Source organism: Hyperoodon ampullatus, assembly GCF_949752795.1.
Source record: "Hyperoodon ampullatus genome assembly, chromosome: 11".
In the NCBI taxonomy this organism is placed as follows: domain Eukaryota; kingdom Metazoa; phylum Chordata; class Mammalia; order Artiodactyla; family Ziphiidae; genus Hyperoodon; species Hyperoodon ampullatus.
In genome coordinates this window covers 39,576,144-39,602,513 of record NC_136924.1, presented here as the reverse complement: position 1 = coordinate 39,602,513, position 26,370 = coordinate 39,576,144, and the positions used below count along the sequence as shown (strand labels likewise).

The 26,370-nt window shown below is 47.6% G+C and overlaps 1 protein-coding gene across 1 annotated transcript in view; it reads left to right on the top strand.

Moving 5' to 3' along the window:
- The window catches only part of EFCAB6 (EF-hand calcium binding domain 6), a gene marked incomplete at both ends in the record, with an annotated part of 231,404 nt that overhangs the window by 167,544 nt on the left and 37,490 nt on the right, over positions 1-26,370 (top strand). Inside the window, 4 exons of the mRNA XM_079714428.1 lie at positions 7,053-7,241; positions 12,172-12,327; positions 20,285-20,480; positions 23,544-23,735. Of these exons, the coding sequence (XP_079570554.1) occupies positions 7,053-7,241; positions 12,172-12,327; positions 20,285-20,480; positions 23,544-23,735 (733 nt within the window). The remainder of the gene's footprint in view (positions 1-7,052; positions 7,242-12,171; positions 12,328-20,284; positions 20,481-23,543; positions 23,736-26,370) is intronic.

Genomic DNA, 26,370 nt, shown 5'->3' with positions numbered 1-26,370 from the left:
GATGTCACAATGTAGTGTGGGTGTTGGGGAGCTGTGTTCACAGTCATTCAGGGACCAGGAGTCCCACCATCCCTGGATCTTATGTGTCTGCCAGCAGAGAAGGGAACAGAGCACAGAGGACCCTCTGGTCAGCTTTGTAAAGACCAGGCCTGGAAACATGGCCGTCACTTTGCCCAAATTCTTTTGGCTAGAATCCCTTGATGGCTGCACCCCTGCAAGGGAGGCTGGGAGGACCAGAAGTCTGAAGGGGGATTGCGCTGTTACTCAGAGGCCAGGAGGCTGCTGCCCCCCAGGCTGGAAGAGCAAGGGGGGAGGTTACACAGAGAAAAGGGAACTGTTTCCCACCAGCGACTGCAGGGCAAAGGGGAGGCGGTATGTTTTGGAGACCAGGAAATTGCCTCCACTCCTGATGCTGTCTTGGAATTTGCGGGAACCTCGACTGCTGTGCTGAGCTGGAGCTACGGAGCCATGACAGGAGGTCCCCTGGGAACAGCCTGGCCCTGCCCTCTTCCCACCTCCAAGGGCACAGCTCCCTGGGCACAGCCGGGGGGCAGCTGGGAAGATGTGCAAAGGGCAAGTGTGGGGTCGAGAGCCACCAGATGAACGTCCAGCCAAAGGGCAAAGGGTGTGTCACATTCCAGGGCTGCAGGGTCACCTGGGTGGCCAGGCAGAAGGGGAGGCTGCACATCAGCTGAACCACATCGTGAAGGGCAGGACAAGGTGGGGACCCCATCCTGGAGGCCAAGTGTTTAGTGGGGAAAGATGGAGGCAGGCCCACGTTCTAGAAAGATCACTCTGGCCATGGGAAGGAGGATGAATTGCCAGAGATGGGGAGGGAGGCACAGAGGTGAATTCAGGGCTGTCTCGGTGTTCTAAGCGAGAGGATGGGGTGACCTTCCCTGGGTGGTGCCTGGAGGACTGGGACGGAAGTGACAGGTGTGAGAGAGATTTAGGAAGTGAACCCGCAGCTGAGGGGCTGTGCTCTGAGGGGGCCTGCACCCTGGCCCATGGTGCCCGGACTGAGCTGTGTGACCTTGGGCCAGTGGCTCACCTTCTCTGAGCTTCAGTCATCTCTCCAATGGGATGGCAATGGGGACCAAATGATATAAAGAGGGTACCTGGCATAGATAAGCGTAAAAATTAGTAGCAAAAAGATCATATAGATTTGAAATTATTTTCTGATTACAATATTAATGCACACTCATTTTAGAAGACTCAGAAAATCCAGAGAAGCATAAAGGAAAAGAAAAGACAACAAGAAAGCAGCCGTACCCCACTCAGCAGAGATGATAAACTTGGTGGTGTGGTTTTCTTCATCCGTTTTCTAGGCGTTTCCATGATCTCGGTGAGCCGTCCTCACCCTCGTTCCACCTCCTGGCCTGCTCCTCTCAATGGCTCAGCGTTTGCTGACCCTGACTCACCCTGGTCCACTCCTTCCAAGTTCCCGCCTGCCTTACGAAGCAGGAGGGCTAGGCAGCAAGGCAGTGGCCAGCGCCAGGCTGCACAGACAGCAGGAGTCTCCTGCAGTCGCCTGTACAAGGGGAGGGGCGTCCTCCCACCCAGCGGGAGTGACAGGGACCCCCGGCAAGGCAGGGAGCAGCTGGGGCCAATGTGACACTATGCCAGCTCCCGGGGTCTGCTAGTGAGAAGAGGAAAGCCCCCGCCAAAACTGGGTAGCTGGAAGTGAGTAGGAAAATAACATCCAGTTCTTTCGAAAACACAGAATTAGAAAATAGGGAGAATATAGGCAAAACCTTGTCAGCATCCATTGTTCACTCAACATTTATGAAGCACCTGTGAAGTGCACTCTTTCAGAGCTTTGGGTTAGTCTGGCAGGTCTCGTTTACGCTGGAAGTAAATGAGTGCATTAACTCCCAAATCTCAGTGACCTGGCACATGGATGCTTAGTTCGTATTCACACAAAGTCTAGCATGTCTAGCGGCTCTTCTGGACCGTTCTCTTCCAAGTGGTGATTCGGGATCTGGCTTCCAGTTGTGGTTTCATCCCTCATCAGGGTACCCCAGGACCTGCAGAGCACAGGACCGCACACGGGCTTCTGCGGGCTTTGGCCCAGAAGGACACACTTCTGCCCACAGCCCGTGGCCCAGGGCCGGGCCGTGGCCCCAGCTAACTGCACAGGGGCGGACAGAGTGGGGAGCACGTGCATGTTAAGCGAGCCTGGCTCACTGAGGGTTAAAGGTACACAACCGTCAAGCCTGAAGGAGGCCGTTATGAAAGGAAACCCGGTAACTGAAGCCAGGCAGGATCTTTGAGCACGAGATTTCAGGAGCAATGCATCTGGTTTTGGAGAGACTGCCGAGAATAAATTACAAGATGAAAGTGCATCCATCCATCCATTCATTCATTCATCGGAGCAATCATTAAGCACGATTTTCTTGAAACTTTCTAAGTTGCAAGCCCTGTGCTAGATTCTGGGGTTCCAGAAATGAAGGCAGCCTCCACCCTCAGGTTGCTCATGACTCGGCCGGGAAGACAGCAGCTGCATGCCAGGAGGGAGAGGCTGGGCAGCCCGGGCTGTGGGTGTTCAGAGAGAGACCCCCAGGAGGTGCGATGCCTGAGTTGAGTCTTAAGAAACAGTCATTAGCCAGAGGTGGGGAAAGGGGGTCCTTGTGAGCAGAGAGGCCCAGAGCCGGGGGAGTGGGAGGTCCCTGGATTGGAAGAGGAAGGATGCTGCTTCCATCAGAAGAGCCTGAGACCCAGAGCCTGCTGGGCACAGGGCACCCCAGGACCAGGGCACAGAGCCCTGGGGGGCACGCCCTTCGGGGGCGCTCAGTGTTCTGAGCCCCTTCTGTAGCCTCATTTCATTGGGTAGAACTCCGCTATTTTAGATCTAAAACCAACTTTGCTGAAAAACTATGAAGCCAGTGTATTATAAAAATGCACAGACGACTCAGGTAGGACAGCAGCAGCCTGGGAAACTTGCATATAGATGCCAGTCGTGTACAACCAGCTGATCACGCAGACCTGGCAGAATGTTCAGCAGATAATTAATGCCCAAGTTATGCACATTTCTTTTTTGGGTAGGTAAGTTGTATGTTAGTATTCCAACATAAAAGGCAAAGACTATTAAAAAGTCCCTGTGTCATGTGCATCGGCCCACGGGAAGACATACGACTCTCGGTTAACGTGAAGCTGGGTCATCTCTGTTGCCTCAACCAAGGCAGTTCCTAGAGAGAACCTACCCCGTGCCATGCTGGTGGAACACCTGGACCAGGAGAGCCTCTGGGTGGGAAAGGATTTGAAAAGGTTGAAGGAACAGTTCAGAAAAGAGAGGATCGAATGGGACGTGATGGTCGGGGATGAGTTAGAAGAGCTGTACATGAAGGAGGAACTAGCCGGATAGCCGGACAGGCCCTTAGCTCCGCATAAAGGATGCCTTCGTGACCAACATCGTCTCGAACTCCACTGGGCAGTCCCTGAAGGAGCGGGTTTCCCATCTCTGGCGTGGCTTCATCCAAGGCCAGGCCGCCGCTTACTGGGGAGCGTAGGGGCGGGATTGTGGCCCTGGATGGGGATGGAGCCCATGGTGTCTCATCTGTGGCTCCAGCAGGACTGGCTGAATGTGCCAATGGGCACTGCCCCCTTAGGCAGCTGGACATTTGTGCTCTGAAGGGCAGCTCTCTGAGCCACCGGACCACCCTCACAGGTGGTCCCCGAGAGAATCCCTCTGTCCAAGCTGCATAAGGACCACGTCTCCCTTTGCTGCGGGCCTGGGTCGTCAGTGGGGCTTGCACCAGACCCTCTAAATCTGGGGTCAGTGGTGCTGGAAGATTCTTCCGTCATTTATGTAAGAAGTGCTAAACTGAGCATGAAAGAGTGAGACTTTCTCAGCACAGCAATCGATGTGGACATATTCAGATCATGTGTACAACCAAATTGCTGTGTGTACAATAGATAGGCAGCGTAATCTGATTATATCATAAATTAGTGGCCATTGCCGTATGCAAATGCGAGTTTTTATGGGTCCTCTGTTTATGTGCACGTTTTTCCTGGCACATCTGTTGCTGAACCCTTTTAAAATTCAACCTTTACAGGCAAGTTGATTTTTTTTTTAATGTGACACAAAGGATTATATGATGAAGGGTGAGGTTATGTAAGCTGAATTAACTCTCTTATTATTCACATTCATAACAATATTTTAGTTGCAATTGTGCAATCTGGTCTTCCGTTCCTTGGAGATGCGAATAGAATGTTTATGATCTTTATTAATGAAGTAATTAAGAAGTGTCTTTTCATTCAGTTCAAGTGTCACGATTGAGAATTTGTTGTTGGGAATCTCGTGAGCATCGCCCGCGGGGATGGCAGGCCTTCCTTAGGGACACGTGCCCTTCATGTTCATTGCTCAGCAGCCAGGTATCAATAAGGAAGTTTTGCGAGGCATGTTGCTGGGAACTGTGGGTTCGCCCATCAAGATAAACGAGGCACGGTTTCTCCTTGAGAAACCCACCGTCGAGCAGGGAGGGAAGACCCGGACTGAAGCGGGGGAAGCAGAGGTGGGATGTGGTTGAGCCTTTGGGTGGTGAATAGCAGCGGCAAACACCAGGCCCTGGTCCCAGCCTCCACCCGCACTCACCCCGCTCCCCGGTCCTCACCACAGGCTACAGGGATCCAGGGGAGGCGGAGATACAGTGCTTTTGCCTCAGGACGAGAGAGAAGTCCCAGAAGAGGCGCCCTGCTGGCCAGGCCTTGCTTGTCAGGCGGGTGGTCTGTGCACGTTCTCTCAGGAGCCCCCCTGTAGCGGTGGGGAGCCCCCTTGGGGAGCTTTCTTCTAGGGGTGTCTTTATAGAGTTGCATCACAGCAGCACTCTGGTGGCATCAGGCTGGTCACGGGCCTGATGCAGCTCAGGGAAAGACCCACGGCCCTGGGATCGCCCTAGGAGCTCAAGAAATGGCAACCCTCCTCTTCCCAGGTGCACTGATGGAGAACGAGACTCTCCTTCCTGCAGCTGTCTCGTCACCAGCAGTAGGAGAAGCCGTTTGCTAGAGGCACTGGCCCTTCGTGCTGCCTGGCACATAAAGCCACTACAAGCCTTGGGCTTCCTCTGGTGGGTCGGTCGCTTTGTTTCGTTTTAGAAGGAAAATAAACTGAATAAAGGTAGAATGGTACTTTTGGGGGTCGCAGGCACTAAGGTCGTACTAATAACGGACACCTGGAAAGGTCTGGAAGGGCTTCCCAAATCCTTAGTAACAACGACAGCACTGGGGGCATGATTCGAGCCAGCAGGTCTCAGAGCGCCCGCCCCCTCCATGCTGCAGGCCAGGCGAGGAAACCGAGCCCAGGTGGGTGGGTGGCGGGACCTGGCCAGCGACTTCAGGCCGGTGAGCTGGCGTCTCAGACATTGCCGCCCTCCCTGCCCCTCCGTCGCAGGAGGGGACTCTCCTCACCTTCTAGGACGGAGCGCCTGACGAAAGCAGGCCTGGATGCTGGGAGGCAGGTGGAGGTGAGACGCGAGGCCCAGGGGCGCCGCAGAGGGAGGGGTGGGCAGGGGGGCCTCGGGAACTTCTCACCCCTCGGCCTCCACCCAGCACCCCAGCCCTGGAGGACAGGAAAGTCGGGTAAGTAAATCCGTTCTCCTAGTCGTTACTCAGTTGGGAGGGTCGCAGGTGACCCGGTGCGGGGCGGCGGCCAGCGTGTGGTCCTGCAGCATCTGGTGGGCGGCGGAGAGCAGAGGGGGCCCTGCTTCACACAGGAGAGCCCAGGGCGCCTGGCTCCGCCCCACAGGCACCGACAGCGGCCGGATGCAGCGTGAAGCCCCCGACATTGTGCAAATACCGCCTCAGCCCTCGGAACACTGAGTTCATCTGGGAAAAGCCCCGCCGGAAATGCCATTCTTATCTGTTAGAGGAGGACCGAGATCTTTCCGTGAACATAAATGCTTCTTTTCTTTAAAGAAAATTGGCAATTTGCCTTACAATTTTTTATTGAAGTAATTCTATTCTATTTGAATGCTGTTGGGAGATAAAAACCCTCCATTATGCCTTTTTTAAAATGAATTACAATTTAGAAAAATCCCAATAATAGAAAATGACATAAAAGGTACATAACATAATTCTTATCTTGTTTTCCTTACTAGTCCCTCTCGTTGGTTGTATGTAATTGGCATCTCTTCAAAGAGAAAATGGGGAATTGGAATCAAGTGGCATTCATTTATTTGAGTTTTAAGATTGAATATGCTTTTTGACGGCTTTTCTTCTGAACCTTAGCATAGTTCCTCTTACATGTAGGTGCTCAATAAAAGACCGTTGAATGAACGGAAGGGTTGGTTTTAATTTTCCGTGGTCACAGTCGTATTTCTAACAGAATGACAGAGGATGAATCCAGTTGCTTTCTTGGGGTGGACCAAGATCACCTTGTGTGAGGTGACCTTCCTGTTGATTGATGAGCCTATGGATAGCTCAGGTTCACCTCAGGTCTGGGGTAAGGCTCAGGATCCTGCGTTCCTGACCCCCGGGGAGGCTGGTGCTGCAGGCCTGCAGAGCACACAGGGTGTGAGGAGCCAGGCAGACGGAGTGCAGACGGTGTTAAAGCCCTGAGCACCTCGCACTGGTGAGAGTTTTGTTTGTCTTTTTTTTTTTTTTTACAACTTTATTGGAGTATAATTGCTTTACAATGGTGTGTTAGTTTCTGCTTTATAACAAAGTGAATCTGTTATACATATACATCTGTTCCCATATCCCTTCCCTCTTGCGTCTCCCTCCCTCCCACCCTCCCTATCCCACCCCTCCAGTCGGTCACAAAAGCACCCTCTTCAATAAGTGGTGCTGGGAAAACTAGACAGGTACATGTAAAAGTATGAGATTAGATCACTCCCTAACAGCATACACAAAAATAAGCTCAAAATGGATTAAAGACCTAAATGTAAGGCCAGAAACTTTCAAACTCTTAGAGGAAAACATAGGCAGAACACTCTACGACATAAATCACAGCAAGATCCTTTTTGACCCACCTCCTAGAGAAATGGAAATAAAGACAAAAATAAACACATGGGACCTAATGAAACTTCAAAGCTTTTGTTTGTTTGTCTTTAAAGGTACGACACCAAGGGAAGAGGGCACATTACTTACCAAGAATTTTTACAGAAATTGGGGATTAACTATTCAGCGGATATTCATCAGCCCTACGCAAAGGATTATTTCAACTTCATGGGTCATTTCAGGAAGCCACAGCAGGTGCCAGAAGAGATGAAGGAGCAGAGAGCGGAGAGGGCCGCGCCAGCCGGGTGAGTCTGTGAGCACACGGCCCGGGGGCCGGCGTCCGTTCCTCGTTGACCCCTGCAGCACTGGTTGTTCTGAAGTGGTACCTGCCAGTGCTGGCAAAGCTGCCGTGAAATTGTAACACTCGTTCACTGCTGTAGATTCTAGAAATCGGTGCTAAGTCACAAAGCTACAAAGGAGTTAAAGAGCTACAAGCCTAGCCCACCCTACCCAGTCACACTCTCAGGCCACCCTTGAGAACTGAACCTTTGAGGTGTTTACTAACCTAAGCACCTGGCCCCTCCTCTGGACAAGTAGAATGCAGGTTCCACAAGGACATGCCTGTCTCCACCCAGTTCAGAACAGTGCTTGACGCCTAGTAGGCACCCAGTGAGTATTTGTCCAGTGAATGAATGAAGGAACAGACACATTCTTTAACTCAGCAGTTCAACTTTGGGGACTTTATCCCAAAGAAATAATGCGGAAGAGGCCAGCAGTTTAGCAGGTGGAAGGTATGACTTGCAGTGTGTCTTCAACAGCAGCAACAGAAGGACACCTGTCAGCTTCCCTGGTGGCGCAGTGGTTGAGAGTCCGCTTGCCGATGCAGGGGACACGGGTTCGTGCCCCAGTCTGGGAAGATCCCACATGCCACGGAGTGGCTGGGCCCGTGAGCCATGGCCACTGGGCCTGCGTGTCTGGAGCCTGTGCTCTGTGGCGGGAGGGGCCACAGCAGTGAGAGGCCCGCGTACCGCAAAAAAAAAAAAAAAAAAAAAAAAAAAACCTGTCAATCCCAGATGAGGGCCTGGCTTACAGAGCATGGCCCCAAGGAATATGAGGTGGTGTATGCCAGTTTCAACCATCACCTCAGACACTGTGGGAATGTCTGTGATAGAAGGCTAATTGGCAGTGAAGTTTTAAACAGTCTGTATAGGGACTTCCCTGGCGGTCCAGTGGTTAGGACTCCACGCTTCCACTGCAGGGGGCTCGGATTCGATCCCTGGTTGGGGAACTAAGATCCCGAGTGCCCCGTGGTGTGGCCAAAATAAATAAATAAATAAATAAACAGTCTGTATACCATGATTGGAGCTACACCAAATGTACGTGCCTGTCCACAAGATGCTGCACAGAAGGTATCGTGTTGTATTTGGGTGGTGGGACTGCACGTTGATTCCTTTCAGAGTTTAAAAGTAGTCACTAATGGAACTAGTCACTAATGCCATATTTTAAAATTCTAAAACAATGGATAAAGAAAATGTGGTACATACATATACAATGGAATATTATTCGGCCATAAAAAAGAATGAAATATTGCCATTTGTGATAACACAGCTGGACCTTAAGAGCATTATGCCAAGTGAAATAAGTCAGACAAAGAAAGACAAAAACCATATGATCTCACTTATATGTGGAATCTTTAAAAAAAAAAAAAACCCAAGCTCATAGATACAGAAAACAGATTGGCAGTTGCCAGAGGTGAGGGTAGCGTGGGATGCCGAAGTGGGTGAAGTGGGTCAAAAAGCACAACTTCCATTATGATAAAAATAGGTCCTGGGGATGTGACGTACAGCAAGGTGACTACTGTTAGTAATACTGTACTGCATATTTGAAAGTTGCTAAGAAGGTAAATCTTGAAAGTTCTCATCCTATGGATGGTGATGGACGGTAACTATACATTTTACAGTGTATACAGGTATCTAATCATTATGTTGTATACCTGAAACTAATAGAATGTTATATGTCAATTATGCCTCAATTTAAAAAAGGAACATAGGAGAAAATTTTGCCGCATTTGATGTGACCCTAAAGTGATGGGACAGACTTTCTCAATCAGTCTCGGTCCTGGGTGGCCGCCCGCCAGCACTCCCCAGGCCTGGGACCCTGCTCCCCGCTCCAGAGGCTTACCTCCCTGGCACTCTCATCTGTGTGTCTGTCCATCTCCTGTCTGTCACTTCAGCTCTCTGTCCCCATCATCTCTGAATGAGTGAATGAGCTGTTGCTAAAGAATCCCCAGAGGAAAGAAGCACTCCAAGCACACAGGGATGAAACGTAATGGCTAAATGGGATTTAAGAGAAGGGCAGTTTGAACACACCCCTGAATTATGTCTAAGTTACTGAGTTATGAAGCCCGAAGGCAGAGAATGGAGTTGGTGAAATTTCAAGTAAAAATATGCACAAGATTGGTATAAATATCAAACATGCCATAAAGGTAACGAAAAAGTGGAATTTATCTTTCCCAGACAGAGCTGGCCTCGTTACCCACACGTGTCTTCCCTTCCCTCTCTCCTGCCACTTGTGAGTAATGAGGCTCTGGGAGGCATCTCACATCCTCAGCATCGTCCGCATGTTCTTCCTCTTCTTGTTTCTGTTTATTGTGCGATCATGGATCTGTAGCTGGGAGAACTACGTGCCACTGGACGAAGCGTTTCAGATCATCAAGCTCCGAAAACTGATTCACACTCACCCGGTCCCCTGCCACCATCACGCTCTCTTACCAAAGAAGACAAGCCGATGCGTAAAAATTCATGACCGGCTTCTGTTTCCTCAAAGATGTCAGATTGTGAAATTGTCAAGTCACTTTGCCCTTCAGGATGGCCCACTTTTCAATTTTCGTGTCAGTGGGTCTTCCAGATAACCCATCAGATGCAGTGTGTCCAGGACTTTTAACCTCCTCATTTATACTGAAGCTTTGATAAGATTAAGAAACAGGGGTCGTGTTCATTCAAGTGACTGAAATTTTATGTTTGCCTCTTAAATCTAAGAGTTTTAATTTTGTTTGAAGTGCCCTGAATACATTTTAAAAATTCAGAAGAATCCTTTTCTAAACCCATATTTATTTTCCAGAGTCAGACCAGCAATAGTGAACTAGCCGCAGAAGCTCAGCCGGCTGTTCTCAAATGCAAATTGCGAGGCACAGGAGCAAAACCAGCCGGGCTGCACAGGGTTCTCTCCAGTTCTCTCCAGTGTGCCGGCCCGGCTGTGTGTGAGAGGGGCTCTGCGGCCGTCCACCGGCTGCGCCACTGCCCTCTTTGCGCTTCCGTCTCGTTGTCCAGATCAGGGACCAGACACTGTGTGGGCTGACGCGGGTTCTGCTTGGCAGCGTGGCGTGATCAGAGCTCCGAATCCTCACTTATTCTGAGCACATATTTACCCTGCGAAGGAAATAATCACTGCCTGGAAACCAGTCCAAGAAATACTGAATGCCTCAATTTTCTAAAAATATGTATCTCAAAAAAGTTTTGATTTTTTTTATACCTTCATTTACTTTCATTTTGAAGGATTAAGTGGAATATAATAGTTGTGATCACGAGTAATCATTTTGTAGGATGGGACTGAATTCAAAGGACACCTGTGAGGGAATCCAGGGTGTTGCTGCTCTTGGGATGCATTCCCCGGACAGTTAGTGAAGCTCATTTTTATCAGCTTCTCGAAGACTCACACCAGCCAGCTTGGAACCGGAGGCCATCAGGGGAGGGAGATGGTGACCCATGTAGCTTCAGGGTCCAAGCCTCCCTCTCCCCCCAAATATTCCCTCAACTTCCCCTCTTCTGATTTCTGACTCCTCTGTTGCTATGGATTATTTTTTCCAGGCACGCTCAAGGAACAATTTGTGGATATGTATCCACAAATACATATCGGAGGTGGTAGACAATTACCAGCAAAGACGTGTTTGGAGTTTCTGGCATATCCTTTTCCCTGAGTAAGAACCTCACAGCCGAGCTTGAGTCAGACAGGCACAGTGCTTAGTGTGGTAGGAAGAGCTTTCTGGGACCTGGATGAGCGAGTTTATGGAATATAATCCATCCCCTGTAGGTCAGGTGTATGACTTTATTCCTAAAAATGTCCACACTTTTTTATTCCCTTATCAATAATTTTTTTTAAGTCTGGGAAGAATTTTCCTGAAAGACTGAATCAGAAACACATTCCCAAGAAAATCAGCCCTCGAGCACGAGCTGGGGCTACAGCCGGACGCTGTCTCTGTCCCAGCAGGGGAAAGCTGGCTGAGCCCGGGCGCCTCACAGGCCGGCACTATCTGCTTCCTATAAAACGGGGATGATAATTACCCTCCTCCCTTGTAGGGCTGTTGAGAAAAATAAATGGGAGAAGGTACACGAAGACAGCACAGCTTCTGGTTTCCCAACTGATACACGCAAGTTATGGGCTGTGCTTCTTAAGAACAAAGGACCTGGACCCCCGCCCCCGTCAGCGCTCACTGACCAGTCTCTCTGCCCTCCTTGGTTCCCGCTCCCGCATTCCTGCCTCAGGGCCTTTGCGCTGGCTGTCCCTGGGCCCAGAGAGGTCTTCCAAGGGTAAATCCCCACTGGGTCCTTGACCTCCCTGCCATCTCTGCTCAAGTGTCACCTTCCCCAGTGAGGTCCCCCTGCACCCCCTACTGGGAACTGCAGGCCCCCCTACCATGGGCATTCTCAGCCCCGCTTGTGGGTGCTCAGCTAACCCCTGACCCACTCTGCAGGGCACTGTTGTCTTCCGTTTATCGTTGGCCTTGCCCCAGGGAGAACGTAAATTCTTCTAAGGAGGCCTCTCTCATTCACTAGGTGTATCCTGACACCTAGAGCAGTACCTGGCACGTGATAGGTGCTCAACGAGTCTACATCAAGAGGATGGAGGTGTATTTCCCGTGTCTGTAATATCACTGTACTTTTAAATGCTTGGCTCCACTTTTAAAGTACCCATTCTAGTAAAAAGACAAGGTTGTAATTTCTCTAACATAGTTTTGCTAATGATAATAATAATAAAATGGTAATGATAAAAATTATTATTTTTTTTTCCAGAATACCTTTCAATGTAAATGTTACATCAAGGCTGCAAAGCATCTTCAAAATTAGTTGTCAGACGAAGCATCAAATCATCACATTAGAATGATCATGGAACTCTTGCTTTAAAGAAATTATTTGTTTTCCCGGTTTTAGTGTGTGTCTCAAATGCATTCTCTTTCAGGGATAAGCTTAAGGACCACTATCAAGATATCAGCAAGGCACTCACCAAACTAGATAAATCCAAAAATGGCTACATATCCTTATGCAAGATGCAGAAGTTGCTGCAGGAGTGCGGCTGTTCTCTGAAGGAAGAGGAGCTGGCCGATCTTCTAACCAGGTTTTCTATGATGAGGCAATACGTTTCTTACAGCACTGAAAATCAAGTTGTCGCATTGCTTTCATGAATTTCTTCTTTTCCCGTCCACTCAAACAGCCTTTCGGCATTGAAATAACCTCCATGCCACCAAAAACTCAGCCTCTATCTGTGTACAGAAGTAGAACTGTAATGTTGTACTCATAAAACTTATATAATACTATAAACCAATGTGACCTCAATTAAAAAAAAAAAAAAAAGAATGAATCTTCAAATACTCCTCTGGCTGGGCTACGTTCTAATGGGTTTGAGTCAACTCAAAGCAAAAAGAAAGCAACTTGACAAATCCATAACTTTTCCTGGTGTGTCTCAGCAGCATAATCATCCTTTTTTAACATTATTTTCATTTCACCCAAGTTATTCATGCACTTGGGCAGGAGTCAAGTCGTCCTGCAAGGCTTATTAAAAACAGCAGTCCCCTGCCCTGCCATCCTCCCCATATCCTCCCCAGAGTCAATAACTCCCAATGCTTTACTTCGTATATTTTGGTACTTAACTCAGTAGTTCTAAGTGACAAGCTCATATAGCCACTTCTTGATTTTTCACTTCTAGGCAGTGTCTATCAACTTCCTACCAGGAAGATGCGGATTTAACTCTTTTTCACCCATCACATAACCACCAACCACCTCACCCCGCAGCCTCCACCACCCCGTGGAGACACATGCAAACTTACCCCGTTGTCCCCCCATATTTCTGTGTCACAGTTTGGTGTAGTTCAATATTCAGGCTTTCTATTACTGTGACTAGCTGATCACTTTTCTTTTCCCATAGAACATTCTGTTTTCCCTGGAGTTAATAATAATTTTTCTGTTTGCTCAGTTTCTATGTAGTTCTTATCACTAATTAAACCCCCAACGCACCCCAGCTTGTGAAATCTCTTTCCAGTATGTTCAGACACCTCAGCTAATCTGTCAGCTTCGTCTTCTTGGACGTCCCTTTTCATGTTCTTCAACTCTCAGAAATTTTCTTGATTTACTTCATTAAAGAGTTCATCTCCTGTTTGTTTCTTTCTGAACCTCCTGTTGTTATTGATTAGTGAGCCACTCAGAGTGTCTTCTTATATTTTAAACCTTCCCTGTCCTCCATCTCTTTTTCTTCTTGCTCCACCTTCTGGGAGACTTCCTCAGTTTTAGTTCGCAACCCTTCTTTTGAGATTTTTGTCTCTGCTAATCATACTTATCATATTTTAAATTGCCAGAACTTGTTTTTATTCTCAGAATATTCCTTTTCTATAGCATCCTGTTCTTGTTTCATGGATATACTAGTTCATGTCTCTGACGATATTAAGAACAGATTTTTTTTAAGTTTTCTTCACTTAAGAAGTCTCTCCTCAGTGTTGCTTTTTTCTGCTCTCTTCCATGTTAGACATTTTCCTCAAAAATATGCTCCTATTAAGAATGAGATACTAAGAGATAGATTAAAAGTTCTGCACAGATGGGTAGAGCTAGTCAACTTCAGTTTGAACTGCTTTGGCAGGGTAATCTGGTGGGTAGTTTCCTTGGAAGACTCCCAATGTCAGAATCTTTAAAACTTTTCTTTTGGGCTGGTCAGATTTCCCAGGCATTAGGGTTGCCAGATAAGACATAGAGTGCCCATTTAAATTTGAGTTTCAGATAAACAATATTTTTTTAGTATAAGTATGTGCCACACAATATTTGGTATATATTTATACTAAAATTATTTTTGTTTATCTGAAATTCTAATTTAATTGAGTATCCTTCTAGGCTTCTGTTTGTTTCTTTGTTTTTCTAAACCTGGCAACCCAACCAGAGAAGACTTGTTGGTCTCCTGCTGCCAGCACTCTGGGAGCTGACTGGGAACAGAAGGCTGGAAGTTTCAACAGTCAGCATGATAAGCTGAATAATGCCCCCAAAGATATTTAAGTCCCAATTCCTGGAACCTGTGTATGTCACCTTATATGGAAAGAGACTTTATGGATGTGATTAAGTTAAGGATCTTGGGAAGGGGAGGTGATCCTGGGTTATATGGATGGGCCCAGTGTGATCACAAGTGTCCTTATAAGAGGGAGTCAGGGAGAGATTTCACCCAGAAATGACCACAGAGGGAGAAATTGGAGCAATGTGGCCACAAGCCAAGGATCGCCAGCGGCCACCGGAAGCTGGAAGAGGCAAAGAACAGATTATCACCTAGAGCCTCTCGGGGGAGCACAACCCAGCTGACACCGTGATTTCTGCCCAGTGAAGCTGATTTCCAACTTCTGGTGTCCAGAACAGTAAGAGAATAGATGTGTGCTGTTTAAAGCCACCCACTTTGTGGCATCATGTTATAGAGTCATAGGAAACTAATAGAGTCAGTATAAAAGCTTTCACTTAACTCCCCTCTTTTCACTGAGAACCCTCCCTGTTTTGAACTGTGACAAACACCATCTGCAGAGAACACCTCTCCAGATCCTCCACTGTGTGTGGTGGGTGGGTGGGGGCCAGGCACCCAGCCTGGGGAGTCTGAGGAGGGGCACGGGGTCTAATTGCGTCCCACGCAGGCTTTTAGCCAGTCCTTCTCTTTTAGCCCCACTTTCATTCCTATGTCTAGGTGTACCTGGAGCCCACTTCTGGAGGCTCTGAGGGTTTGCAGGGTGTATCGGATACCCTTCCGTGTTCCTTCTGTTGGTTCCAGGAGGAGATTTCTTGAATCTGACGCATCTGTTCTCCCTCATCCATCAAATTCCCAGCAGCTGTTGTCTTCTTCCACTTTCTCTCCATCCTTCGTGTTTTCTGCCGGTGTTCTGCAAACTCCAGCCAGCATCAGAAACTCGGTTGGCTTGCTGGGCCCCTCCCTCGGGCTCTCTGACTTAGCAGGCCTGGGAATCTGCATTTCTAATGAGGCCCTGGGTGATGCTGCTGCTGCTGGACTAGAGCATCCCAAGAACCACTGTTTGATGCCTTTTAAAAACGCCTTCTGTCATTTTAGAAGGAACGGAGCTAGGTATGTGCGTTCAAGCCACTTTAACGGCAAGTCCTATCCTCTTATAATTTTAAACCCAAATAACTCAGAGTTGATTTGTCCTCCTTGGACTGCTTTTGTATGCAGTTTCTAACTTGCGGTGTCCCTTAGCTGTGCTGGCTGGAAGTTCTATGACTAAGTGCATGGGTCTTATGTTCCTCTCCTTGTGAGGTGAGGATACTAGCACCCCTCCCCTCCCTTTAAAAAATGTTAGCGGTTGCTCTAGGGTTTGCAGTGCACATGAACAACTAGCCTAAGTCCACTGCCAAATAACACATTACTACTTCACGGGAGGTGCAGGTGCCTTATTACAAACTAAGTGTCCCTGAATCTTCTCTCCTGTCCCCTGTAACATTGCTCTTACTCACGTCACTTTTCCATTTGCTGTAGTCACCCAATACATTGTTACTTTGAACAGTGATCTATTAGATCAACTAAGAATAAAAGATATTATTTTACCTTCATTTATTCCTTCTCTTAGGCTCTTTCTTCCTTTAGGTAGATCCACGTTTCTGACCCGTCTGATTTTCCTTCTCTCAGAAGAATGTGTTCTAGCATGTTTTGAAGGGCAGGGTGGCTGGTGATGAATTCCCTCGGTGATTGTTTGTCGGAGAAGGTATTTATTTCTCCTCCACTCTTGAAGAATGATTTCACTGCTTATGGAATTCTAGGTTGGTGATTTTTTCCTTTCCACACTCTAAATATTTCAGTCCACTCTCTTCTTGCTTGCATGATTTCTGATGAGAAGCCCCATGTAATTCTTATCTTTGTTCCTCTGTAGATGCTTTCCCCCCTCTCTGGCTTCTTTCAAGATTTTCTCTTTGTCTTTGGTTTTCAGCAGTTTGAATATGATATAAGTGGGTGTAGTTTTTGGTATTTTTCTGCGTGGTGTTCTCTGAGCTTCCTGGAAATGTGCCTTGTGTCTATTATTAATTTTGGAAAATTCTCGGCCGTTATTACTTCAAATGTTTTTTTCTGATTCTTTTTTTTTCTCCTTCTGGTATTCCAATTATGAGTATGTTCCACTTTTGAAACTGTCCCATGGTTCTTGGATGTTCTGCTCTGGGGGGGGTGGTTTCCTCTCTTTTATTCTCTTTGCATTTCAATTCAGGAATTTTCTTATTGACATAATTCAAGCTCACTGATATTTTCCTCAACCATGTCCAGTCTACTGATGAGCCCATTAAACGCATTCTGCATTTCTGTTATGCTGTTTTTCATTTCCAGGATTTCCTTTGATTCCTAAGAAGGAGTATCCATCCCTGCTTACATTAGCCATTTGTTTTATGTGTTGTCCACTTTTTCCATTAGACTCCTTTACAATGTAATCATAGTTACTTTAAATTCCCTGTCTGATAATTCCAAAATACATCATGTCTGAGACTGGTTCGCATGCTTGCTTTGCTGTCTCTTCAGACTGTGTTTCTTCTTGCCTTTTAGCATGCCTTGCAGCTTTACTGTTGTTGAAAGCCAGACATGACACACTGGGTAATAGGAACTGAGGTAAGCAAGCCTTTCACATGAGGTTGTATGTTAATTCAGGCAGGAGGTGGGCTGTGTTTAGTGCTGCTGTAGCTGTCAGTGCCAAGGGCTTGGATTTCCTAGAGTGTCCTTGTTTTTGTCCCTCCTGTTTCCTTAGGCTTCCCTAGGAACTCCTCCTTAAATAGAGTCTGTGTTTGCAGCTCTTTCCTTTGTAACCCACTGTTGTTATACTGGAGCTGGCTTGATACGGTGGTAAGGTATGAGGGAGGGGAAAGATTCTATACTCTTATGATGAAATCTCAGTCTTTCAGTGGGCTTGAGTCCCTGGGCTGCAACCTTCAGAAATGTTTCTTAGCTTTTTTTTCTCCCTCAGATGAGACAGGAAGTCTAGAGGGGGCTGGAGTTGGCTCACTGCCTTTCCCCCAGATGGGATAAGGCTCTGGTAAATTCTTTTCCCTTGGAAAATTATTACGCCAAAGCCTCTGGGCATATTTCCCAAGGATTATTATTCCCCTTCCCCTGCCAGAGCCAAGAGGAGACCATCTTCAGATTTCCACTGTGATAACCTACTGGGGTTCTTGAAGGTAAAGCCCATGAAAGTAGGGGGTCCCTAAGACTGGGCCCCCCAGGGGTTTCTCAGTCTCACACTAGTCCACACACAGCCCCCACCATTGCTCAAGTTACCACTTAAGTGTTCCTACCAGCTCCAAAGGCCTTTGCTCCAGGAAGAGCAGATCTTGGCTGTAATTCTCTATGTTCAGCCATCTCTCCAGATTTTGGGGTGACGTTTTGCCCTGTGACCTCAATTTTCTGATGGGACCAAGAAAAGCCATTGGCTTTCAGTTTGTTCAGCTTCTTTCTTATTGTGAAGATGAAAGTGACACTTCCAAGTGCCAGAGCTTCCCCCCTTCCTATCACTTTCCCTCTCCATGTCCCATCTTTAGTCAGCTACAGTTTTTCTTTGGAAGAGCTAGTTAAATTTAACTTCTAAATGTCCTACAGGCACAACCAGGTCCTCTCTGCTTGGTTCATTGCTTGATTATAAAACTCAAAAACCAGTAAACAGCATTTCATAATTATGACTATGTACATATTCATAATTCATAATATTCAATGTCCGGGTAATGAATGAAAATTAGCTTTCTTCTCAGTGGCACTATCCCTGGGCCTCTGTGTCCACCTTGTTGTAGGCAAACCTGGGGGTACCCATGCATCTTTTCTAAGCCATTTGGGGAAAGGCGGTTCTTTGCTGTAAGCTGCTTCCAAGGACATAGAGAGTAGGGTGATTTCTTTAACCATTGCTGTTTTCTGAACACGGGGCTCGGGTGAAGTTCAACATTGTCAACCTTCAGCTTTCTCTGGAATTCTGCACCACTTTCTGTTCTCTCCACTTTTCTCCTGCTGCCCTCCATCCTAGAGCCTCGCTCCCCACTCTCCTGTTCCAGGTCTGTCACCCAAGAGTGTCCTGGGCTGTCCCCACTATTCTCCAGAGTTGGATCCCCTGTTTCTTATATCCCACATTTTTTTATTTCTTAATTTACATTCTTATTTTGCTGAAGTACTTTCTGGAGTAATTTCCTAAGAAAGTGGGGGGACAGGAAATAAATTTTCTCAGTTCTTTGTCTGAAACTATTTTTTATTTTCCTTCACACACATTGTTAGCTCGCCTGAACATAGAATCCTAGGGAGAAAATCATTTTCCCGTAAAACTTTGAAGGACAGTGCTCCATTGTCTGTGTGTGTATGTATATGTGTGAGTGTGTGCAAGGGTATGAGTGTGTATGTGAGTGTGTGTTAAGTGTGTGTGTGTGACTGTGTGTATAGGGGAAAGAGGACCGTTTCATCCTCAAATGCCTGTATGTTCTTTTCTTCCTTAAACATGGTCTCCTCTCACTAAATCTATTTCCAGCTGAACAAGAATTCAAATGCATTCAGTGAATAAACCATGGAAAAATAACACCAGATAAATAATTAACTAAATGATTACAAGAGAGTCTTGTTAAAACATAGTTAGGCTTGATACTTCTTTAAGCAGCGACACAAGGGCTGTGGAATTTCTGTAGTCCACCTGTCAATGGGGTGATCAACTTTTTTACGAATCAAAACCTTAATAAGGATCCATCGCTCAGCCGCTTGTTTCTTCTCAAAGACCTCTTGATGATAAACATCTCTGTTATTTGTAATTATATGTAGATTGTTCTTTTCTAGATCCAAAATAGACTTTTCTAAATAATACTGAGATTAGCATATGCATTTGATTTTATTACTAAATTTTAATACCAAGTTGGCAATTTATCCTGCTGATGAAATAGAGCTGATTATCCTTTTCCTCCGTGTCTCCGTCGTGTAAGCCAGCAGCGCGGGGCCTGTGGACGGCAGCTCTGCAGCTGTGGGCTGGAGAAGCACAGCCCTTGGCTTGTTCTCTTTAGGAGCAGATACCCGAGTCGCTGGAAACTTTTCTCTCCTGCTTCCCGACGTTCCAAGCTGTTCTTTGACACACGCTCCATCCTGCTGAAAGAAAGTTCAGGGATCAAGGTGCCAGCAATCCTCAGGGAATCTAAGTTACAGAAATGTGAACTTTGAATGCAATTAAGCTTTATTTTGAGTTATTTTACATCTTTCATAAATATGCTCTATATTCTCATGAAACGTGGATTTGCGCTCGCGATGTATTCTTGTAGAATGTAAAGGTATTTTCTTCTGTGTTGGAGTGCTCTTTTTCTGCGTGGATGTCCTTGTTGAGACACAGAGACACACACCCAGATGGAATTTCTAACTGAGAAAATACTAAACGATGTAGGTTTCGTAAAAATATGTTTTGAGTGCTTTCAGCTTGACAGCATAATTTCAACCATTCTTGAAAAAGGATTTAGCATCTATTTTACTGAGTTCCTCTTTTCCTTTTCGCTGTCTTTATTGTACTTCCCTTATTTTCAGATTCCCATTTCGCAGTGCAGGCCCTCGTTAGCTAAGGTCCCGATGACCGCACCCCGACCCCCACCCCGACCCTGCAGTCCTGCCCCCAGACCAGCTCTGCCATCACCATCACATGCATCTCCCCAGGATCCGACTCTGCACGTGTTGGGTCCCTGCCGAAGCACTTTCATCTGCCCCCGCCACAGGGCCAGATTCCTCAGCCAGGCCTCCTCCTCCATCCTCTGCTCTTCAAACCCATGAGCCCACTGTCCAGCCTTCAAGTCTCAGAGCTTCAGGGCAGGACAGTCTGTGGCCCCCCCAGCTGGCAGTGGCCCCGCACTCTCTCCTGTCATAGCCCTTCCCCTGTGCCCTTAGACTGCAGTCTTCGTGTGTGCTCGTCTAACAGCATAGCTGACCGGTGTGCGTGCACCTACAGGCCAGGGAACCGTGTCTCAACATTATTCATGTTCTCCACACTGTTCTGTGCTCAGCAAGTGTTTGTTGAATGAATAAGTGATGGGTTTTTTAAATTAATATATTGTTTTCTTTCTTTTGGGACAAGTTGGGGAATCAGCTGGCATGGTGATTCCATCAATTACCTTGACTTCTTGAGAGCAGTGGAGAATAGCAAGCCGACAAAACCTCAGCCACAAGAGAAAGAGGAGAGCGTGCCGATCAATTTTGCGACCCTAAGTCCAGAGGAGGTTCTGAAGCACATCCAGGAGGTCGTTGCCTCCTCCAGCCCGGCTTTGTCAGCGGTATGAGAAAAAACACATGCTTTTTACTGTGGAAACTGAAGTTCTGGGGCTCACGCCAATTCCTAAAACCAGCTCTCAGCCCTGCCCCTCATCAGGGCCCCTCCACCTCTCACCACTCTGCTTGGGGCATCAGAACTCGATGGTGGGTCGAGAACAGATTGTTCACTGGAGCAAATGTGGATCCGCTTTTGCTCTGTACAAAGCTACCGTGAGCGTGCCCAGCATGTGTTCTGTGAGATGAAAGTGCTCGGTGTTTAGCAAAGGCTGGGTCTGCAGTGAGGGCAAGGGGTTCTGGGCAGAGGGCAGAGGACAGAGGCCTCAGGGGAGCCCAGGCCAGTGGGGAATGAGTGACGCCAGGTGGCCTTGAAGATGTTGGCCGGGGCCGGGCGGTGGCACAAAGCCTCATCGTGACTGGGAGCCCAGGGCAGGGGGTGTAAGAAGGGGGTCCCCCGCGTACACTGACGTTTAGGCTGACGTCTGTGTGACCCCGGGGGGGGCGTTCCGAGACCCGGTGTATGTGGGCATGGCACTGCGGGGCGCATCCTCGGAAGACACTGCTCGGGCCGTGCTCCCCGCCGGGTGCTGGTCCCCCTCGCGGGTCCCCACGTGAGTTCCCCCTGCAGCAGCTGCGGGACGAGAGATGCTGTGTGCAGAGGGCAGGCCTTGCAGCCTAATGAGACGGTGAACACAGGGCCTCCCGGGTGATGCTGGGTGCGTGCGGTCCAGACAGCACAGTCGTAGCAGGGTTGCCTCTGTGTCTGCCACATGCAGACTCTCAGCTCCACGCCGACACCGACGCCCACCTCGCTGAAGGCCTGCATCCTCTTAGCGCCGGGAGGCAAGCTGGGCCCTGGAGTCCAAGGTTCAGTGGGAGACGAGGAGAAAGGCAGGGCAGCCCAGCCAGCTTGTGAACATTCTGGAATGCCGGTGAGCGTGGCCTTCCTCCCCGACAGCAGACATTGTTTGCATGCAGGAATTCTCTGTGAGGATTTAGCATATTTGTGTCTTTATTTTAATGACTATCTAAAGATCAAAGAAAAATTAGTATGAACACGTTACGGGTCATCTAGAAAGATCATCTGTACCCCTTTCGACACCAGATTGCCCTGGCCCTGTGGTCACCGCGTGAGGACTGCAAACTCGGATGGGCACAAGGACCAGAAGTAAAAAAGTGCTGAAGGGGCCAGGCCGCGGCCACAGCAGGCCAGAGGCACAGCCCTGTCCATAGCGCAGCTTCTCCCCAGCCCCTGCCGACTGCTGCTGAGCTGAAAAATGATCCCAGCTCTGCCAGATCTTTGTATTTTTCCTGAGAAGCTATGAAACCTCCTGACTTCTAAATGTCAGCACGTACTTCAGATTTGTCAAAAGCACTGTACAGGCCAAATAAATCCATTTGCAGGATGGCTCTGCCCCGTTCCAGTTTAGGGTGGCACCACGTCACATCTATCGGGATGTTTCTCAAACTGAGGTCCATGGAACCTGTGGGGGGAACCACGGTTCTCACTTCTGAGAAATACTCCTTAGGAGACGAGGTTTTAAGCAAGAGAGTGAGATTCTCTGGCCAGGAGACTGGCAGATGGCCTGGAGGGGGAGGGCGTTTGGGGCAGCGAGGCGAGGAGGGAATGACGATGTCTGAGGATGGCTGTCAGGAAGGGTACCGGACACATGATGCAGCTCCTTGTGTCACTGGAGACACGTCTCAATGCAGCATCTTGTTTCTGAAATGACACAGCAATACCTTATATTTATGTGGAGTTTTATAGATTCCCTAAGCCTTGGCATATTTGATTCTTCCACCCACCCTGTGGCTTGTCAGGCTGGATTGACACACGGGGAAGCCACACAGCCCCAGGGAAGTGCAGGTCCCATGGCCACAGCAAGCCGGACCCCAGCTCAGCCCTTAGGTCCACTGAGCCTTGCGGCACCGCAGCACCTTTAACTCCCTCAGAACAGAATGCTCGGTCAGCTCCCTTCATGTTGACCGCCATGCTCCTGAACATATGCCGAGATCCACTGTGCACCGGGTACCTGGACAGGTGCATCTTCAGGTTGCCATAGTAAAACTTAGACCAACGCGAGTCTGTTGTCCCTCTTTTCATACCTATGAAGTTAAGCTCAGAGAGGTTAAGGGTTTATGGTGGGCAACACAGCCAGGGTTCAGAGTCTACCACCTGGCTGTGTCGTATCTACACAGGCTAAATGAAAGCTTGAAGCCAGACAGTATTAAGGTTAATTTGGTTACCTGTGTAACACCTTGTGGACGGACGGGGTGTGCCCAGTTAGTCCTGAGTGAGAATTAACCTCAGGGAATTTGGGTTTGGGTCTGAAAGGACGTTAAATTCTTACTTAAAAAACTAAGATCTTAACTTACCCCTTGATACGGATTTTCTAGTGCAATAGAAATGAATGATTTTGTTTCAACAGATGGGAAAAAATGTGCTTTCTTTTTATAGCAAATGTCTGCACTTCAGTTTGACTGCTTTACTGCTGGGCTGAAGCCGGCTGCCCCAACCCCTCTGCACAGGCGCGGGCAGGGGGGTCTCCCCCACCGTAAAGGACAGAGCCTCGGTGTTCAGGCCCTGGGGTGTGGGTGGGGTGGGGCAGTCCCTCACTCCTTCTCCTGGCCATTTCCCACATCAGACTCCTATCGTGAGACCCCTGCCCCACACCTGGACGCAGTGGGGTAGCGCCTGAGCTTCTCACTCACAGGTGATTCATTGGCGAGCTAGAATTTAATAATGCAGAGACCTCGGGCAAGTTCCTTCGTGCCTCGGAGCCTCCTCGGGACCGGCGAGGACCGGGGCTCCTCTTTCACTCCTCTTCATCTTCGTATCCAAAGAGGAGGGACTAAGGCGAGTTTTCTCAACAACACATCAACTCTTAGATGGGGTGCACATCCTACCTGTCTGTCTTCAGTCCTCGTGCATTTATTTAGTAATTTAGAATCTACAGGGGACTCACGTTCACTTGATTTCATTTGCATTCAGAAAAGCAATACTTAAGAAAAATATTTTTGAAATATTCACTTGACAGTAACATCTGCCTTTTTTTTTTTAATTGTAGGCATTTTCTGTACTGGATAAAAAAGACACTGGGTTTGTAAAGGCTTCGGATTTTGGACAAGTTCTTAAGGATTTCTGTTACAAACTAACAGATACCCAGTATCATTATTTTTTGAGAAAACTAAGAATTCATCTCACCCCCTATATAAATTGGAAATATTTTCTCCAGAACTTCAACAGTTACCTTGAGGAGGTAAGAATGTCTGCAGCACATAAGCATTTCTTTTTGAAAAAGGGCTAAAATTAGTGTTTGCAAAATAGATAATTGATTAAAACCACATCAGATAAATTGGCAATCACCTCAGTTAATTAGCTCATTCTAAATGAAAAATTGATATAAATTCTACATAGTGTTAGAAGGTAAATACGTATCCTTTAATTCATTAGAAAGTCATTCTATTCTGTTCTATTTTGTTTATTTTCAAAGAAGTTTAGGAGAGCCTGCTTTTGTCTGGTTGTTTTAACAAGTTCTAAGAATCTTAGATCCCTGAAGATGACCTAGTGTCAAGAGAAGTGAGGCCATTACACGTCAGGCCCTGAACCAGCAATGGGGGATTTGGGACCCACTTGGGAGACATTTGTTGAGGACCCACTATGTGTCGGGCCCTGGACCATGTATCAGCCAAACCTGAGGTAGGGGTAATAGTGGAGTTAGTAGGGTCCTGGGGGAAGTCTAAGAGGGCTTCCTGGAGGAGGGTGGGTGGCTGACCACAGGGCTCTCGTTCCTTCCCGGGACCACTTCCCTGGCAGCACGAGCTGTTCCTTCTTAGGCTGTTTCTCCATTTCTAAATGTAAATGGACCTACATCATTAGCAACAATTACAATCTAGTTTCAGCCAACTTGGATTTCTGTGCACCATTCTGTGCTGAGTGAGAATGGACACACAAGTGTCCCTGCTGCCATGGAAAGGGAGATGAAAACAAATATGAAAGATCCAAAAATAGTGCAACAGCTAAGTCACAACAGGCTTGTGCTGAAATGTATTTAACTGTCCTCCTGTAGCTGGACGCTGAGGTCATTTCCAATTGCACACTTTTGTATATAGTGAACACCCGAGTTCATAAATCCTTGATCGCTTATCTGGGATACATTCTTGGAAATGAGATTGCTAGAGCAAATGGCATGAGCGTTTTTAAGGTCTGAGACTCATTGTAGTAATAATAACAGCAGTAAACTCAATATAGTGCTTTCTGAGGGCAAGGCACCATTCTTAGTCCTATATAGATATTAACTGGTATAATTCTTTTGCTATCACTACGAGGTACATTTTAGTAATATCCCATTTTATGGATGAGGACACTGGGGCACACACATCAAGTCATTGCCCACAGTCACCCTGAAGGTGGGCAGTAGAGCTGGTTTGTGACCCCAGAAGCCTGGCTCCCGACTTCAGGTCTCTGAAGGCTGTGCCATCTCCTCTGGGGTGTGTGAGTATTTTCATCTCTGCCATTTAGATGGACATTTCCTAACAAAATATACTATTTTGTTGCCTGTTTTAAAACTTTATATATATGATATTGTATCAAATTCTGTCTTCGGCACTTGTGTTTTTCTTGCTTAATATCATGAATTTAAGATTGATCCATGTTGTTACATTGGCTTTAGTTTACTCGCTCAAGCTGCCATAAAATTAGCCAATTAAATGATAAATGAATATATTCTATTGAATGAACAAACCCCATTCAGTCGTCGTCCTCCTGCTAATGGCATACAGGTGGTTTGCGGTTTTCTCCGTTACGAGCAGGGCACGGTCAGCCTTCTGTGACTGTGTCCTTTGCACACTCGGGGTCACTCTGTGTGGAACGGCTGCGGGAGGGGGCGGGGGCACAAGTTCAGCTCCACAGACACCGCCACGGTGGCTGCACTTGTCAGCGCACGCTCCCGCCAGCCCTGCGGGAGAGCTGCTGACGCGCCGCATCCTGGAGCCCTTGGTGTTATCGGGAGTTTCATTTCTGCCAAGGCTTTCAAATGTTATCAGCCATCCAGGCTCCCTCGTCTGAGAACTGCCTGGAAGGATTCCACTCCTTTGTTGGTATGGGCGTTGCAAATGTCTTCTCCTGGTCTGTGACTTGTCTCTTCTCTTTGTCTGTGGTGACTCTCACTATTTTTATGTGAATTATACTTTTTTTTCTGATTTTAAAAGAAATACATATTGTGAAAAATTTGGAAAACACAGGAAAGTGTAAAAAAAAGAAGATAGTCGTTTAACCCTGTGATGATGGTGTGATGACAGGAACAACCTCCATATGGTTTGGTGAGACCTACTGAGCTCTGGGCCCTACCCCTGGCATTTGCTCACCTGGTTGCTGCCCGGATGAGGGAGGGGATCAGGTGGAACAGGTGGGTCCCGAAGTCAGGTACCCGCCTCCGCAGCTGGAGTGGACGCAAGGCAGTTCAGCTTCAGAGCTGTCTTCTTCCCAAGGGCCACGCTGCCTCGGAGAGCTTCTTCATCTATTTTTAATGCATTTACCCCCAATTCTTTCACTGTGGTAAAATACACATACCATAAAGTTTGCCATCTTAACCCTTTTTAAGTTAATGCACAGCTCAGTGGCATTAAGTCCATTCACGTTGCTGTGTAATCATCACCACCCTCCACCTGCAGAACTCTCTTCGTCTTGCAAAACTGAAACTCTGTCCCCATTAAACACTAACTCCCCAACCTCCCTCCCCCCGCCCCTGGCACCCACCGTTCTACTTTCTCTAGGAATTTGACGACTCCAGGTGCCTCAGATGAGTGAAACCTACAGTATTTGTCCTTTTGCGTCTGGCTTATTTTACTGAGCGTAATGTCTTCAGGGTTTATCCTCTTGTAGCACGGTCAGAA